At 39.7% G+C, this 15,910-nt stretch overlaps 1 protein-coding gene across 1 annotated transcript in view; it reads right to left on the bottom strand.

Moving 5' to 3' along the window:
* The window catches only part of kmt2cb (lysine (K)-specific methyltransferase 2Cb), a 145,879-nt gene that overhangs the window by 13,123 nt on the left and 116,846 nt on the right, over window positions 1–15,910 (bottom strand). Inside the window, exons 41-57 of the mRNA XM_052133538.1 lie at window positions 13,294–13,360; window positions 13,147–13,210; window positions 12,503–12,735; window positions 10,259–11,818; window positions 9,809–9,994; window positions 9,222–9,389; window positions 8,932–9,073; window positions 8,383–8,524; window positions 6,606–6,784; window positions 6,371–6,507; window positions 5,931–6,141; window positions 4,871–5,010; window positions 4,548–4,649; window positions 3,251–4,400; window positions 2,703–2,839; window positions 2,007–2,137; window positions 1,675–1,843 (exon numbers count right to left, since the gene is read on the bottom strand). Of these exons, the coding sequence (XP_051989498.1) occupies window positions 1,675–1,843; window positions 2,007–2,137; window positions 2,703–2,839; window positions 3,251–4,400; window positions 4,548–4,649; window positions 4,871–5,010; window positions 5,931–6,141; window positions 6,371–6,507; window positions 6,606–6,784; window positions 8,383–8,524; window positions 8,932–9,073; window positions 9,222–9,389; window positions 9,809–9,994; window positions 10,259–11,818; window positions 12,503–12,735; window positions 13,147–13,210; window positions 13,294–13,360 (4,918 nt within the window). The remainder of the gene's footprint in view (window positions 1–1,674; window positions 1,844–2,006; window positions 2,138–2,702; window positions 2,840–3,250; window positions 4,401–4,547; window positions 4,650–4,870; window positions 5,011–5,930; window positions 6,142–6,370; window positions 6,508–6,605; window positions 6,785–8,382; window positions 8,525–8,931; window positions 9,074–9,221; window positions 9,390–9,808; window positions 9,995–10,258; window positions 11,819–12,502; window positions 12,736–13,146; window positions 13,211–13,293; window positions 13,361–15,910) is intronic.

Raw genomic sequence — 15,910 nt, 5'->3', positions numbered from 1 at the left:
AAAACTAAAGCCAGAAAACCACTAACAGAATGATTATGGACGAATCAGCATTTGCAATATGTGGCTTTGAGTTTGCTGATAAAAAGTTTGGATCAGATTAAAGCAGCATATTTTGAATATTCAATCGATTCAAGCTTCACGCGTCATGGATTATGCATAGGGGTTGTTGGTTTGACGCAGGCTTCAACAGAAGCATTGGTATCTAACATCACATCATTATTTACATATTTGCTTTTTGATCCGAATCTTAAGGAATTCGCCAGTCCCTTGACCTTTCAGTTGTCTAAGATTTCAAAGAGTAAGAAACACTTAAAGGCATTTTCCATTCCTTAACTTCATTATTGATATGAATTGGCCTATTGTTCGCTTTCCATTAATATATTGTAGTAAAAATCTTCAGGTACACCACTCTATATTACAGTTCACATGTCATTTTCCCTTTGTTTACTGGCAAGTGCATCCATGGGCCATATGCAACACAATGAAGGTTTTTGTATATGCCACAAACCAGGTGCCAAAATTGTGGTGTGTTTTCTGCTATCGGCTCAATCTATTATATATTATTATTTCTCTACATTTGTATAATTCTAATCATCCAGAGTCTTACCTGATAGAATGCACAGACCTCTTTATAGCAATATAAATACACATTGCTATGCTTTTCAGCTACAGATGGCACGAGCTGTCGGGTAAGCAGCTGCCATCTTCTTTGCCTAGTCTCCCTCCCATTCTATCAGCCGTTGAGCCACGAGCAACTGCATTAATTTAAGCATTTGCCATAAAATAAAATGTAAACCATCACCAACATTATGACATTCAGAATTCAGATACAATATAATACCCGGCATGTTTTCAAACAATAAGTCTACATATCCATCTAGACTTTTCCTGCAAATGGTATTACCGAGTTTAAGGGTATTTGGTGCTGATGTGTGAATTGTAGTAGCAAAACTGAAAAAAGGGGGCCTGGGTAGCTCAGCAAGCAATGACACTGACTTCCACCTCTGGAGTCACACATTCGAATCCAGGGTGTGCTAAGCCACTCCAGCCAGGCTTCCTAAGCAACCAAATTGGCCTGGCTGCTAGGGAAGGCAGAGTCACATGAGTTACCCTCCTCGTGGTCGCGATATAGTGGTTCTTGCACCCGATGGGGCACGTGCTAAGCTGTGCACTGAGATTGCGGGAATAGCATGCTAAGTCTCCATGGTAACACAACCAGCAAGCCATGTGATAAGATGCGTGGGCGGACTATTAGAGGAGGAGGCAACACGAGGACCTAGTGAGCATTGGGAATTGGCCATGCCAAATTGGGGAGAAAAGAGGGTAAAATACCAAAAAGAAGAAGATGGAAAGTCATGGCATGTGAGAACTGCATATGAGGAACATTTACCAGTAAAGGCAACACAACGATTTTCCTGTAATTTACCTGGTTGTATGTGTGAAAGAGGCTACTGTCATATATTGGTATAAACAAGGACTGTTAATGTCATACAGAACGCATACATTTTTAACAAAAAATACAAAAATAAGATTCAGAACAGAGCATCTTTATAGAGTTTATATTTTAATTCTTTATTGTATTGTGAATTGTCTTGTATTCATTAACTATCAATCAAATCGAAATAAAATAAAACACATTGTTCTTCAGAAAATGTCTCATGTTCACAGACTCACCTGGATGCGGGAGTGTGCCAGATAAACATTTGTCTTCCACTCGCTGGTCAGTCGGCGATACTGAGATGACTTGGAGTGCACAAAGTGCTTACTATGAGATGATCTCTCCGCCATGGCTGAGTTCTGGATGCAGTGAGATGTTCTGGACCACACAGAGAGGATCTTCACCCTGCGTGTGTATGTGTGAGGATATATCATCAAAGATAATGGCATTAATAAAGAAATGAAATAGCCCGACTATCTGCTGAATTGAAAAAGCCTGACTATCATCTACTATCTATTTCAATTTTATTATGATTCCGATACAATCTCTTTGTGAATAAAATACTGACCTCTCATGATGGGGGAAGGTCTGCAACTCAGAACGAGCACTGCCAGATGGATTGATTGACAGCGGAAGCTCTAACATGGGGTTACGCCCATAACGGAATCGATATCTTAAACACGCCTGCACACCTGGCAGCTAGAACAAAGTAATAAAACCCAGAGTTAGATTATAAAGTCAAAACTGCACATAACGTGCAGTGATGGCATTAAAGGTAGGGGATGAAACATAGTTCATGCAAGTACATGAATGCAAACCCATCTAGTTACACAAGCTTGATCGCTTGATTCCATGATTTGTTACATTTTGAACAGAGCAAATGTTATTACACAATGCAAGCATGTATTGCATTCTCAAAGTTGCCACAAGGGGTGCTATAAAGGGCTTTATAGTAAACCATAGTCGTCTTCTATGTTCAGTTTCTCTTTCAGGTGAACTACTATCATGGCAAAGCAACAGTTTGATTCTGGCTCAGCAAGTTAGATCTTAAAATACATGATTCTATCTTAAAATCCAGTTTAATGTCACAGACATTTTAGGGTAACTTTATAGCTACCATAAGTACTGAGGTTTTTTTAACACCACAGTGACTCAAGAACATACGTCATGTACAACATGCTTAAAATGTGTTGGCCAATCATTCACGTCTATGCTTGTGCACTTGCATGCAGTATAGTTTTGGCCTAAGGTTCACTGTAATTACCGATTCAGCAATGCGAGTAACTGCAGAGATGGTAAGGCCAAACAGATCCTCTCCCTTCAGATAGACAGGGAAAAGTCTCAGCATACTGGTATCTGCCCTCCTCTCTGCCACAGGCCCAAGAACCTTATCCCAGACTCCTACAACAAATGGTGAGAATGAACCAGAAGTGAGAACAGAAACCAAGATAAAGTGCTGTTACGGCCTTGTAGCAGTGTCTTTAAAATGACATTTCAGAATCATTTTGAAGGACACTTGTCGCATCACGCATGATAAAGATACAATGTGAATCAGATTTAATTATTAGTATGGAGACTGTCAACGTGTCCTGACCAGCAATTCAAAGTGATAAGCAACAAATGTAATGTCCAAAATGACAATAAAAACCAAATAAAGCAGATTTGATGTTTAATGTACAGTCATGTGGAACAGAATTTTTGACAAATACAATTTCATGGTGGGAGTGGCTGCACAGCTGTCCAATCACCTGCAGCTTTTATAAATTGTCGCTTTATCATGTTGCACATACAAGGAACCTTTTTGCATCATACCTTTCGCAGTGGTGTCAGTGAGCACCAGATCATCGTAGCCCTGCTCTATGACACGGATGCTGAACTCCGGACGGCCCTCGTGCTCTTCCACTGAGCAGACGTATCGGCAGCGCTTCATGCCATGGCGCATGCTCCAGTAGAGCCGGCTTGCCTCGTAGCCGGGTGGAAATATGGCTGTAGATGAGTGGAACGTGGGGAGCAGGGCAGGTGGCAGTTGACCCATCGCATGGAACAACAAGCTGCCAACACGGAAGGTGTAGCCATGCTCAGGCTGTTGCACGGCCGCCGCTAGCTGTCGCAGTTCATCACGTTGCACAAATACGCGACGGAACACAGAGAAGCAACGCAGCTGCTGTTCTAAATGCAAGCCAATGGCAGCGCCAGCTCCTCGCGGCCGGTGCTGGTGGCAGAGCATAGTTTTGTCCTTGAAAAACGTACAGCCAGCATGAAGGGCACAAGTGAAGTGGTAGATGTTGAGGCAACGCAGTCGATGACAACCACTGGTAGCACCTAGACGATGGCAAAAAGCACAAACCACACTTTGTCCACGCTGGCGTGCCAGTTCCACATTCATCAGGGCACCAGATTGTGTCTCGTAGACCTCAGAAGACCAGAGGGCGCAGTTCAGGTGCACCCAGGTGTCCAAATCTAGGTTGAGCAACCTGGCAGGACCGTCCGTCAACCCATCGCCCTCCTGCTGGCAGAAACAGCATCGGCGCCAGTCACGAATTGTGGAGCACGGCTGCAGAGATGAGTTCAGTTGCTTCAGCAGCTCCTCGACTTCCGAGTCGGATGTTTGGGTGGCAACTTTCGGTATCACAATCTGAACTGTCCACCTCCGCCAGCGCAGGCCTTTCCAGCGTTTGCCATGATGCCAAGGATTGTCTTGGCTCTGGAAACGCGGTTTTAGCTTAACTGTCACTTTAAGTTGGCTCTCTGCTATTGTTTCAGGTTTGGGCTCGGTCTTAATTGCTTTAGCTGGCTCGGATGGGGTATAAACTGTGTGAGGGGTTGGAGAGGGAGGGGACGGCTTGGGCTGGAGCTGCGCAAGGCAGTGGACATCCAGCGAGGACATGTTGTTGCTGTAATGGTGCTGGACTTTGGAAGGACTCTGTTTCAAAGCACTTTCATGGAGATGAGCAACAGATGCCTGGAAATACAACACAGAAACATGACACATGAAACATCATCATGCATAATCAAGGGTAATTCATACATCAGTCAGTACATTCAACCAGGCACAAAGCTTTTACAAAGTTTTTTTGTGTATGGATTAATATGACAGAGAAAAACAAACCTTGTTGTCCGTGTTTCCATTGGACTGCGAGGCTGATGAATGCAAAATGAGACAGCTATGACTACAGAACACCAGACCCCCATCAGAGCCAAGCTGGGACTCCTGGGAGGAACCAGAAGAAGAGAAGTTGGTTTTACAATATCAAGGTAGATTTGAGTGGTGTCTAAGAATAATAAATAAAGTTTAATTTCATTTAAAGTCAACATGAAATCAAAATGGACCCAATTTACTTCACATTCGTCACATTCTGAATGTAAAATAGGTTGCAGATGTCTTTAAAATACATTATGAACAAATCAAAACTAGTCAGAACATTTTCATACCTGTGCTTTGCCTTGATCATCTTTGGTAGTTTTCCTCACACCGTTACCCAGGACAACCACTTTACAGTGTCGACAACATTGTTGCTTCGGCCCCAGGCTGCCCCGCCGCTTTTCATACTGCTCTCTACCATCAGCCAGAACTGAAAGAGACCAGCAGCTGTCAATAACAAGAACAGGCTTTTCCTACCAGCTCTGATTAGTGTAAAAAACAGCAGTTACACAATGATAATTGAGAGCTGTGTCATTTTCCCTGTGACGAATGAGGTGTAATCTTGTACTCTGAGTCTTTTAATTTGATTGAGTGCATTTATTAAGTATCTGACACACATGAGTAGTCTTCAATAGGATAGAGTCCAGGCCAAGATTACTGCTCTGTTTAAGTAGCTTCTCCAATCATTCACATAATCAATAGTGATTTTCCGTCAGCACCTGAGCCAGTCAGACATAATACTGCACAGTTAACAACTGGTGCACATACAATTAGATCCCAATTGCAATGCCATGATTGGAAGGAGAGTGTGTACACTCAATTTAACAGCTGTCATGATCAGGTTAAAATTACAGCTTAATAGCTTAATTTCTCATGAAATATTGTGATAGTATCCTTTTGGTGAGATAAGCCTTAATACCATGTCTGAATTGCCAGATATGAATATGCAGAATGCAGCATAAATGTGATTCTGTTTAATTGGAAATTCTATATTGTATATACAACCAGAGTTACAACTTCCTGTTAAGGAAGTGTCAAAAAAGCTAAAAAGTGTGAAGTGTCAATCAATTATGATTTATTTATTTAAATTTTTTATTTAATCTTGATTTCGTTTATATTTCGGTTGTTTACGGATACATTGCCTTAGTAACAACTATGATGTTCGCCTAGTTTAAAGTGTACACCACTGCAAGGAACTCAAAGAGACCAACTATTAACTTTAGTTTAAATGTCAGGGTCTATTTCTTCTAGCAGACAACTGGGAACACAGTCATTTGTTTCCACAAAGTTTAAAACATTCAAAGTTCTAAATGCTACTAAAATGTATATTTTTGAGTAGGTTTTCCTCACTTTTGTTATGGTTCTGCTGAAGCTGCAGTTGTCGTGGCCCTTGCCATGGAGCAACTGGTCCATTCGGCTCATGAAAAGCAGAGGCTGGACGCTGTGGCTCCATGGAGGTCTTGATGGCCCCCATAGTCCCTGGTCCACTGCTGACCTCATAACTGCTGGGGATCTTTACACGGATCAGGTCAGCAATGGCCGCTACAACATCAGTAATGTTCTGAAAGAGCACAGAAAAACAAAAGAACATGGAATGAGAAAGATTTTTCATTATCGAAGTCTGTTAAACCAACATCGCAAAAATTAGGCTGATGCGATATCAGTCCGCCTAAAGCATATACATGACACCTTAAAAAGAAGATTTTTTTGCTCTATTACGACTGAAAAGTGATTGTAAATGTACTAACTGTTTTCTCTCTTATCCACCAATCTTCAAATTGAGCACTCACCTTAGCAGCAGCTGGCTTCAAGGTGATGGCAATGGAAACCAGCCCTGTGTTGGAACCATTCTGTACTGATCCAAACGGAGAGCCGAAGAACATAGAGGAAGGCTCTGTCTTGACCTCTCGTAGCTTGAACTCTGAGCCTGGAATAAAGAAAACAGTTCAAAATCTGATAAATTGTGGTCACCAACAGCATACAGAACATCTGTAAGTGCAGGCACCAAACAGAAAATATCTTTACCTTTGCCCCTAAAGACAGGAAACATGGGGATTACTGGAGACACGGCTGGAGATGGAGGTTCCTCCTTGACCAGTGAGAGATCTGGATAGCGACTGATCTCCATCCCAACAACACTCTCTGGAGACGAAGATGGGACAAAGCTGTCTGGGGTGTCTCGGTCTTCATCATGTTCCTGTCCCCTGTGTGTTTGAGAGATAGAAAATGACAAACGATAGAAGCTGAAAAACAATCTCAAAGGAAGAGAACAACATTCTTGAATATCATTAATATAATTGTTTTGTCTTGTACACATGCATTCACATTTCAAAGCACTGTCTGGTATTCTACATTAAAGACCCCATGACAACCCCACACTTGGTAAGCCCAATTTTTTTTCCAATGGTAAAGTATTTCCTATTAAAACAGGAAGTTGGTGCGGGAAAAATTGAAGGGCTTGTCACTTAAAAAAAATAAATAAAAATAACCAACAGCCTTTAGTTTGCATTGCAGTGTTTTTGTTTACATGCTATTGCTAGTCATGATCAGGTGGCATTTGTAATTTAAAGCTAATTTTGTACACTAACACATACATGGCCTCAACGCAAAAAGACTAAAAGCATCAAAGCTTTTTTTATTTAATTTTTAAACATTTTGATTTAATAGGGTCTTTAAGCACATATTAACATCAAGTCCATTTTGAGAAATAGACTTCTTGAGTCCCTGGTAATTTTCATATCTGCTAAATCCTCTAGAGTGTGGCAAAATTACAACTATGACTAAGAGATTTATTTCTAGGACTGAAAATATCCAAACTACACTGGTGGCAAAAATATTGGAATAATGTACAGATTTTGCTGTTTCAGAAGGAAATTGGTACTTTAATTCACCAAAGTGGCATTCAACTGATCACAAAGTATAGTCAGGATATTACTGATGTAAAAAACAGCATCATCACTATTTGAAAAAAGTCATTTTTGATCAAATCTAGACAGGCCAGATTTCCAGCAGCCATCACTCCAACACCTTATCCTTGATTAATCATGATAAACAGCTAATTTAGTTCTAGAAAATCACTTGTCATTATATGAAACACAGTTGAAAGCTATTTGGTTTGGTAAATGAAGCTTAACATGGTCTTTGTATTTGTTTATGAGTTGCCTGGCATGTCAATATTAGGTCAGAAATGGCAAAAAAAATAAATAATAACTTTCTCTGGAAACTCATCAGTCAATCGTTGTTTTGATGAATGAAGGCTATACAATGCTTGAAATTGCCAAAAAACTGAAGATTTCATACAAAGGTGTTCACTACAGTCTTCAAAGACAAAGGACAACTGGCTCTAACAAGGACAGAAAGAGATGTGGAAGTCCAGATGTTCAACTAAACAAGAGGATAAGTACATCAGAGTCTCTAGTTTGAGAAATAGACGCCTCACATGTCCTCAGCTGACAGCTTCATTGAATTCTACCTGCTCAACACCAGTTTCGTGTACAACAGTAAAGAGAAGACTCGGGGGGTGCAGGCCTTATGGACAAAATTGCAAAGAGTAGTAGTTTTTTTCCAATTGTAATAGTCATTTTTCACATTATTAATGTCCTGACTATACATTGTGATCAGTTGAAATGCCAATTTGGTGAATAAAAGTACCAATTTCTTTCCATAAGAGCAAAATCTGTACATTATTCCAAACTTTTGGCCACCAGTGTATGGTTTTAGGTCTCTAGGGCAGAATTTGAAAAAAAAAAAACAGTCAAATTTAAACTTGAGTGGGCAGTGTAATATCAGCTCTGTGACTGACCTGAGCTCCTCCTGATTGTTATGTGGTGGGGTGGGAAGAGAGGCTGGCACATTCACAGTTTTGGGCCCCTGAGCCAGAGCTCGCGCCAGCAGCTCCTCCTCAGCTTTAAACTGTAGTGGTCTCGAAAGCAGCCCTTTGGAAACTGATAAAAAAAAAAAGTGTCAATGGTGTTATATTACCATCTTAAATAAGCTAAGGTGTGATATCAACTGACAGTGATAAACCAATGTTTTATGTTTAAGTGTTATGTAAAACCAAGTTTGACATTCTAAATATAATAAAAGTTAAAACAATAATTATAATTTAGTATTATTGCTATTCTTATTATTTATGTCATTATACTAATTCAAAGTTGTTTTGTGATCTAAATGGTCACAAATTTTCAGTTATGCTTTGGGTTATGTCTAACTGCTAAGTTTAATCTGAATTGGCAGACCTGATATTGAAGACCCGATAACCAATCGTATTTTCCGGAATATAATTTGCGGTTTTTTCATGTTAAAAGCCCAGCCCAGAAACAATATAAATAACTTCACAGCTCCCCCTCACCATCATTCCCAGCAATGACGGCGCCTTTGCTGGCAAGCTCTTCTGTTGTGGCAAAGCCATTGAGCAACTTCTGCCGTGCCACCGGAGGAGGGGTTGGGGGCAGGGAAGCAGGAGGGGTGGGGGGATTACTCATATTATTTTGCTGTAGTGAGATAAAAATATAAGTCACCATACGCATGTCTAATAAGAGAAATCTGAATTTTTTCTTTACCACTGATGTCACAAGATATAATGTAATAAAAATGATAGCTGTTTTTGATGCTACTAAAGCAATGGCTTCTATTAATTACCTTGTAAATAAGTTGGGAGTAATAATCTGAAACACCGTCCAATGAGGCACTCCCAAATGTTCCCGAGAGACGACTTTCTCCATCCAGCTGTCTGCCTCCGTAAGGCACAAAGTGGGCAAAGTTTACCCCCACCAGAGGCTCCATTAAGGGCAACAGAGAGAGCTGCTGCTGCAAAAAAAGAATAAGACAAAAACATACACACTGAAATTGTGAGATAAAGGTCATGCTTAGAAAAGCATTAGAAGCCAAGAGACCTGGACTCTTGAGGTCCTACTTAAGTGTAATTAATTAGTCAGAAGCCTGTCATCTTATGTAAAGAGCATTACAACTGCACTGTGATCTAATTCAAAGCACTGAGAAAGACCTGAATATTAAAAACAAATGAAGGCCTAGTGTATTTGTAATTTCACCATGTCAAGGAACCATGCATAATTCGCTCCATTACACATAACTAGGATTGGAAACGCTGTATTAAAATACTCCGATAGTCAGTGCTTTTTGCATCTCATTTCAATGGTGGCATCTCACAATGCCAATTCACACCCTTTTGAATCATCTAGGTGGAGAAGAAATGTTTAATCTTTTACCTGTTTTAACTGGGTCATTCCTGGCTCTGTTGGGGAAAACACTGCTTGACTGTCGTCTTTCTTCCTCTTTTTACAGCGGGGGGCTGGTCTTTCCCCACTCTTGGGTGCTCTCTTGTTTCTCTGCTTCTTTTTGTCCACTGGATGTAATGGTCCAGGGAAATCAGGGTGGTTTGAATCAGAGAATGTCTGTTGAAGGAAAAGTAAAACTGTCAATGTTCAATGTTGTGCACTCTGACAAATCAATGACAAGGGTTGGGACAAGAGAATCGGTTGTTATTCAGAACTGGATTAAAAAATAAAAACTGAAACCAAATGTTTTTACTGACGTTTGGTTAAGTTTATGGATAAAGTGCTTCAAACTAAAAGAACTGTTCAGAAACCGGGATCATTACGTGGAATGAGAATCTGAACCAGAATCGTTAAGCTACGATCCCTATCTTACTGACTTACCCCAGTGCTATCCATGGAGGTCTGCCGCAAAAATCCTTTGCTGTCTATGGATCCCTCTTCCTCTGACCTGTCTTCAGACCTCTGGTGGAGCAATACGGGAGGTGGAGTTCTCTTATTCTTCAGTAGGTGTTTAAGAAGCTCATTCCCAGCTTCTCCTTTCGAGCTATTTGCTGGGCTTTGGCTTGCAGGATGGGGCAACATTCCTTCCCTGTCTCCTTCCATCTTGACCGTGCCAAAACCTAATTCCATCTCCATTCCCTTATGTCCATGGCACTCACTTGCCTCCACCTTCTCTAATTTGATGTTGGAGAGGATCCTGTCATGCATCTCCTGATGGCTTATACCCATCTCAGTCCCTCCACCACAGCTGCCTTCAGAGAGCTGGCGCTCCAGTTCTGAATGGGGCTGGCTGCACATGGAGACTGGGGTAGATGAACCGGGCTGAGACGTCTCACAGAGCTCATGCTCTCCAAAGACCATTGGGTTCCTTGTAGGTGTGGATGATGTATCTGAGACGCAGGGTGTTAAAGGGGCTGTAAGGTCTGAGTGAGGTGTCGAGGGGGCTCTCAGTGACTCACAATCATCTTCTTTCTTCTTTTTACGGTTCCTTTTCTTCTTGCCCTTCTCATCCGGGATGATGTTGGAGTACAGCTGTATAAGCGATGGACCAGGACTTGGAAAGTTTGGAGGCAAGGGCGTAGGCCCTTCCACTGAAAATGTATGCCCTTGAAGCATCATATTTGAACTAGGATATCTCTGTGGTCTAGGTTGTGCCTGGACAAAGTTCGACCCATGTGCTGCTAGGTTCTCTGAAACAAAGCCTGGTACAATTTCCTGAGGAAATGGCCCATTACCCATCATTGCTCTGGGCGGCCCACCTCCAAACCCTGGCTGCATGCCTTGTTGCTGTGGAAATGCTGGCCCTTGCATCTGTTGCTGCATCCTGGGTGGCTGCATGAAGTCTTGCGGAAGCACCTGGTTGTAAAAAGGCATCTGGGAAAGGGCCATAATGTTACCATCTTGGCAGTTAGGGATTTGTTGTTGCTCCATCTCCATGCAATGCTTCACACGCTGCCTTTCAACTTCCTTCATAAGCTGGACTCTTTGCCTTTCCTGTTGTTCCCGTAATCTCTCTTTACGCTCCCGCTCCTGGAAGCCTTCACTAAATGGGTTGGTATCATCAAAATTCACATGAGGAGACTCGCCACCTGCCTGCCCTTGACTGAGCCTAGCCACTGGAGGCTGTGAAGGCTGTGACTGCACTACTTGAGGCGGCATTACTCCTTGAATTTGAGGTCCTCCACTGGGAACAGGAGCTCCTGGGAGCCAGCCTGTTGTGTTAGGAATATTTGCGGCATCTGGCTGGCCAGGGTGAAGCCGAATGGGCATCATGGCCCCAATCATAGGTTGGTTAATAGGAGCCCCAGCTGGCATCATGCCTGCATGTGGCTGCACTGGTGGCATTCCAGGCATTATTGGTGGCTGCATGCCACCCTGTTGCTGCTGTTTGACCCTGTATTCCTCTATTAGCTCTGCATGCTCCTTCTGCTGTTTGCGGATCTAGAAAAAGTATGCAAATTATTAAGTATTACTGAATTTATTTATTTTTTAATCTTATAAGAAAATGTCACAAAGTTTGAGGAAAAGTTAGGAAGGTTTATATTTGAGAAAAAATATGTATAAAAATATATTGTTCTTTGGTTGGCTTCACTCTTACTCACTCTGACACATATGACATAGATAACAGCTGTTAGATAATCACATGACATCTACAAAACATTCTCGACCACTTAAGCTGCATTTCTTATGTCAGAAAATGTTACCTTTTTGTGCGAACCACAATTGAATTTCACATTTAATTACAATTGATATTCACTTACAGAATTTTTACTGTCTTTATAACCAATACAGCAAAATGGCTGTTAATATAAAGTAAACTTCCTTACTTTTATTGATTACAATACACCTAAATGCTGGGAAATAGAGGGAAAGCCAAAATCACATTGTATCCACTACTTAACAATTCTGAAAACTGCAAATGACAAGCTGACTAAAGTAAAATGACAAGACACATGTTTATCAGTTAATGGACATTGATGTAATATTTTTAATTTACTTGGAAACATGCTATCAGAAAGTTTTTTGTTTTGTTTTTTTCCAGAGAGTCCAGAGGCTTCTTCATGTATAAGGCAGGCAGCTATGTGGATAAAACCATGAATGAGTGATACTCTGGTTCTGCTATACCTGCTCCAGCTGTTTCTGCACCACCCCCTGCTGCTCTGTCACATGCTTGAGCTGCTCAGCATCCTCTTCAGGGAAGTCCCTCCCTGCTTTCTTGGCAGTTCTCTGCTTAGCCGACAGGGCCTTCTTTGACTTCCTGTGGGCTCCGATCTGCTCCTCCAGAAACGTTTGCTGCATCTGAAGAAGCTGCTGGGTTTCTCTGAGCCAATCCTCATACTGAACCTTCTGGGTGTCTTCTTGAAGCAGAAAAATGTTAGAATGATTAAATACTGGCAAAGTATGTGTATTTTGTGATCAAATATATAATGACAACAATATGCCCAGTAAATGCTTTGTATGTTAAAACATCATACACATCAAACTTTTCAAAATATGTTTCATCTAAGTTAAAACATTCTGAAAGAAAATCATGGCCTCGAACAAACATGAAGTGGATTTTTGATTTTGTATGAAATTGAGAAATTTTAGGAAATGTAACCTTTCAAGCTTGAGAATAAAGAAAAACTAATTGAAGAGGCATAATAAAAAGTTGAAAGATATTATAATTACTTTTTTAAGAGAAACCTTTTTTCTGTCTTTAAAATAATCCTAGGGGAAAGAAAATTGGCAGAGAAACGTATTGACAAAAATGTTTTATAAAAACTTACGGACAGAACCTGTTCCAAGATTTGGAGGATTGGGTCTTGTCATGTGGGGATCAAGTTTGCTATCCTAAATGAAAGCGCAATAGTACTGTGAGAAAAAAGTTTTATTCTGATGAAACTGATAAGACAACAATCTGAATAGAGTCTCACCTGTCCAGTCAACTGCATTGGCGTTATACCTCCATCAGGTTCTGGTGGTCCCTGCCCTGTCTGGACACTAATTGGAAGTTTGTGAAAGAGAGAGGAATAATGAAAGTGTTATAAGCACAAATCGAGCTCCTCTAAAATAAATCTCATAATATCTTCAAACATTTATGGGTGGGCGATATACACGATAGACCAGTAGAAATTTGACAACCTGTATACATTTTGGATTATCATCTCTATCGCGATTGTGCATCTGCTCTGTTTTTCATTGTTTTCATATGTAAACGCACTGGACGAACATCCTTGACTGCTGCACTACGTCTCTGTGTTTCTTTATTGTGTCAAACAGTGACCGGCACATTTTTAGACACTGTTTCAAGTTAATAAGAACTTCGGGTTTAAAAAAAACACGTCGAGACACCAGCGTTCTGTTTGCGTCTAGACAGTTTTTAGCACAAGTGTCACAAAGATTTAACCTGAACCAGTTCAGGTTGCAAAGAGGTGACTGTTGCAATGTTTAAAATTAGTCCAGGTTGTTCTGCACCAAGCAAACGTTTCAGCGCTTGATAAACGGCAATGGTTTTCCCCCTTCTGTTCTAGTGTGCTGAGGTGCTTCCATGCCTTGTGTGTTTACTGTAACTGTTATGAATGTTGCCTACAATGTTTACATAAAATACAGCCTATTGCATCTTGGTGAACAAACCAATGCAGCGTCAGAATTTGAGCTCCAGGGTAGGGTTGCGCCAACTGTGCATAAAATCTCACTTAAGTTGGGACGTAAAGTGCACACTAAGGGCTTAGTAACTACTAGTTAGTTAGTTTGTAACTAAGTCAGAGCTTAATTTGGTTGCACCACCTCTTCTTAAGGCAAGACTTAACTAGGCCGTAAACTCTCAATGCGTAATCGCATAATATGACGTTTACCTTTATTGATCCAATAAACAACCTTCAAATTTGTACACAGAAGTGTTAAAAAAGTAATAATAATAATAATACTGTATCATGTTGTAATGACAAATTGGACAACAATAAATAATTGATGGGTTATAATATTAAGAAATACCAACTCAATTCCAAAATGATACTGGAAAAGTATTTTTTTTTGTAAAAATATATGTAGGTAAATATTGTTTTTTTTATCTGTGGAAAAATGGGAAAACATGCATTAAATACATTTAACTAGGTTTTATTTAATTAAATATTTTTTATGTATTTGGATACAACGGCTTATAGGATTAATTTAAAATAAATTTTGTGATATTTTTAAGCACATACTTTCAAAATGGGGCTCCAGGTTGGTCGGTTGCTTTTAAATCGTAAACCTCATTCAAACACATCCTATTTATACATGATTTTAATCACTATAGTAGCCTATATCCACAACATCCATATATGTAATATAACAACTTACATCTGCAAAGTGAAGTGAATGAACAGGTGAACTTGAACTAAATGATGCACTAGTCAGAACATGCATAATTTGTGTTGCGTAACATGCATTGTGAATACACTGTTTCCGTAAGAAACACGCTACATGCAACGCAATATAATTTCATGGAAAATGAATAAGTCTCTAAAGCATGAATAATTCAGAGTAAAGTAGGCTAACTTCTAAAAAGTAGCTAATACTTCAGTCTATTCATTATTATTTTAGGATCTCAGTCTTTTTCACAACAAGGACAGTGAAATTTCCCTAAATGTGAATATTTGATTAAAGTTTGGTCTGTTACAGTTTGACACACTTTTTTGTTCATTATACACATCGTCGTCAATCAAAAAGATTTTATTTTGGTGTACTAAAATTCCGTCCGACTAAAACTGACTTAAACGAATGAATATGAGATAACGAAATATTGACTCATTTTAAAGAACATTTTGATCATTCATGCTATTCAATCTGGTTTCTCTCTATCGTGGCAAAAAAAAAAAAGAACATTTACTTGACCATTTCAATTATACTGATTTTTTTCCCCCTGCGCTATGGAAGAAGTCAATCATCTCAAACAGCTAGACAGCCCAAAATTCGAACCACCCCTGATGAGGAAAACAGCTAAAAAACTGTGTCATGTGCCAACAATTGTCAACTGCCATGCGTTTTTTTTAAACTACACATCATCACTCAAGTCATACATTTGTTCATGAAGCAATGTTAGCCTTCAGATATTCAAATATCCTCTATAAAGATTACTTAAAACATTAATTGTTGTTGGATATTTTTTACATATGTATTATTTACTTTGTTGCATTGCTTTGAGAAAATGTTGAGTTTCTTGATGAAATTTTATAATAATAATAATAATAATAATAAAAGTAGACAACACCATTAGACCGAAATGTCCCATAATGAAATTTGGCATTATGGTAAGTTTGATTTAAAACCAAATCAAATTTTTTATTTTATTTTATTTTGTAAGTAGTAGTAGTTTTCATTTATCATTTGAATTCACTGACTGGATAATACAAAAATAGGCATTACAATATTGTTATTTAAAATATCAACCAATGTTTATTGATTTTTTTAGAAAGATTGAAATATATTGTGATATATATTGTTCTCCTGATATAAAACTATTTATATTGTGATATAAGATTTTGGTCATATCACCCACCCATAATGTCA

This window comes from Xyrauchen texanus, chromosome 9 (genome assembly GCF_025860055.1).
Source record: "Xyrauchen texanus isolate HMW12.3.18 chromosome 9, RBS_HiC_50CHRs, whole genome shotgun sequence".
Taxonomy (NCBI): Eukaryota; Metazoa; Chordata; class Actinopteri; order Cypriniformes; family Catostomidae; genus Xyrauchen; species Xyrauchen texanus.
Note: the sequence above shows the minus strand (reverse complement) of the source record. Positions and strands in the feature narration are given on the sequence as shown.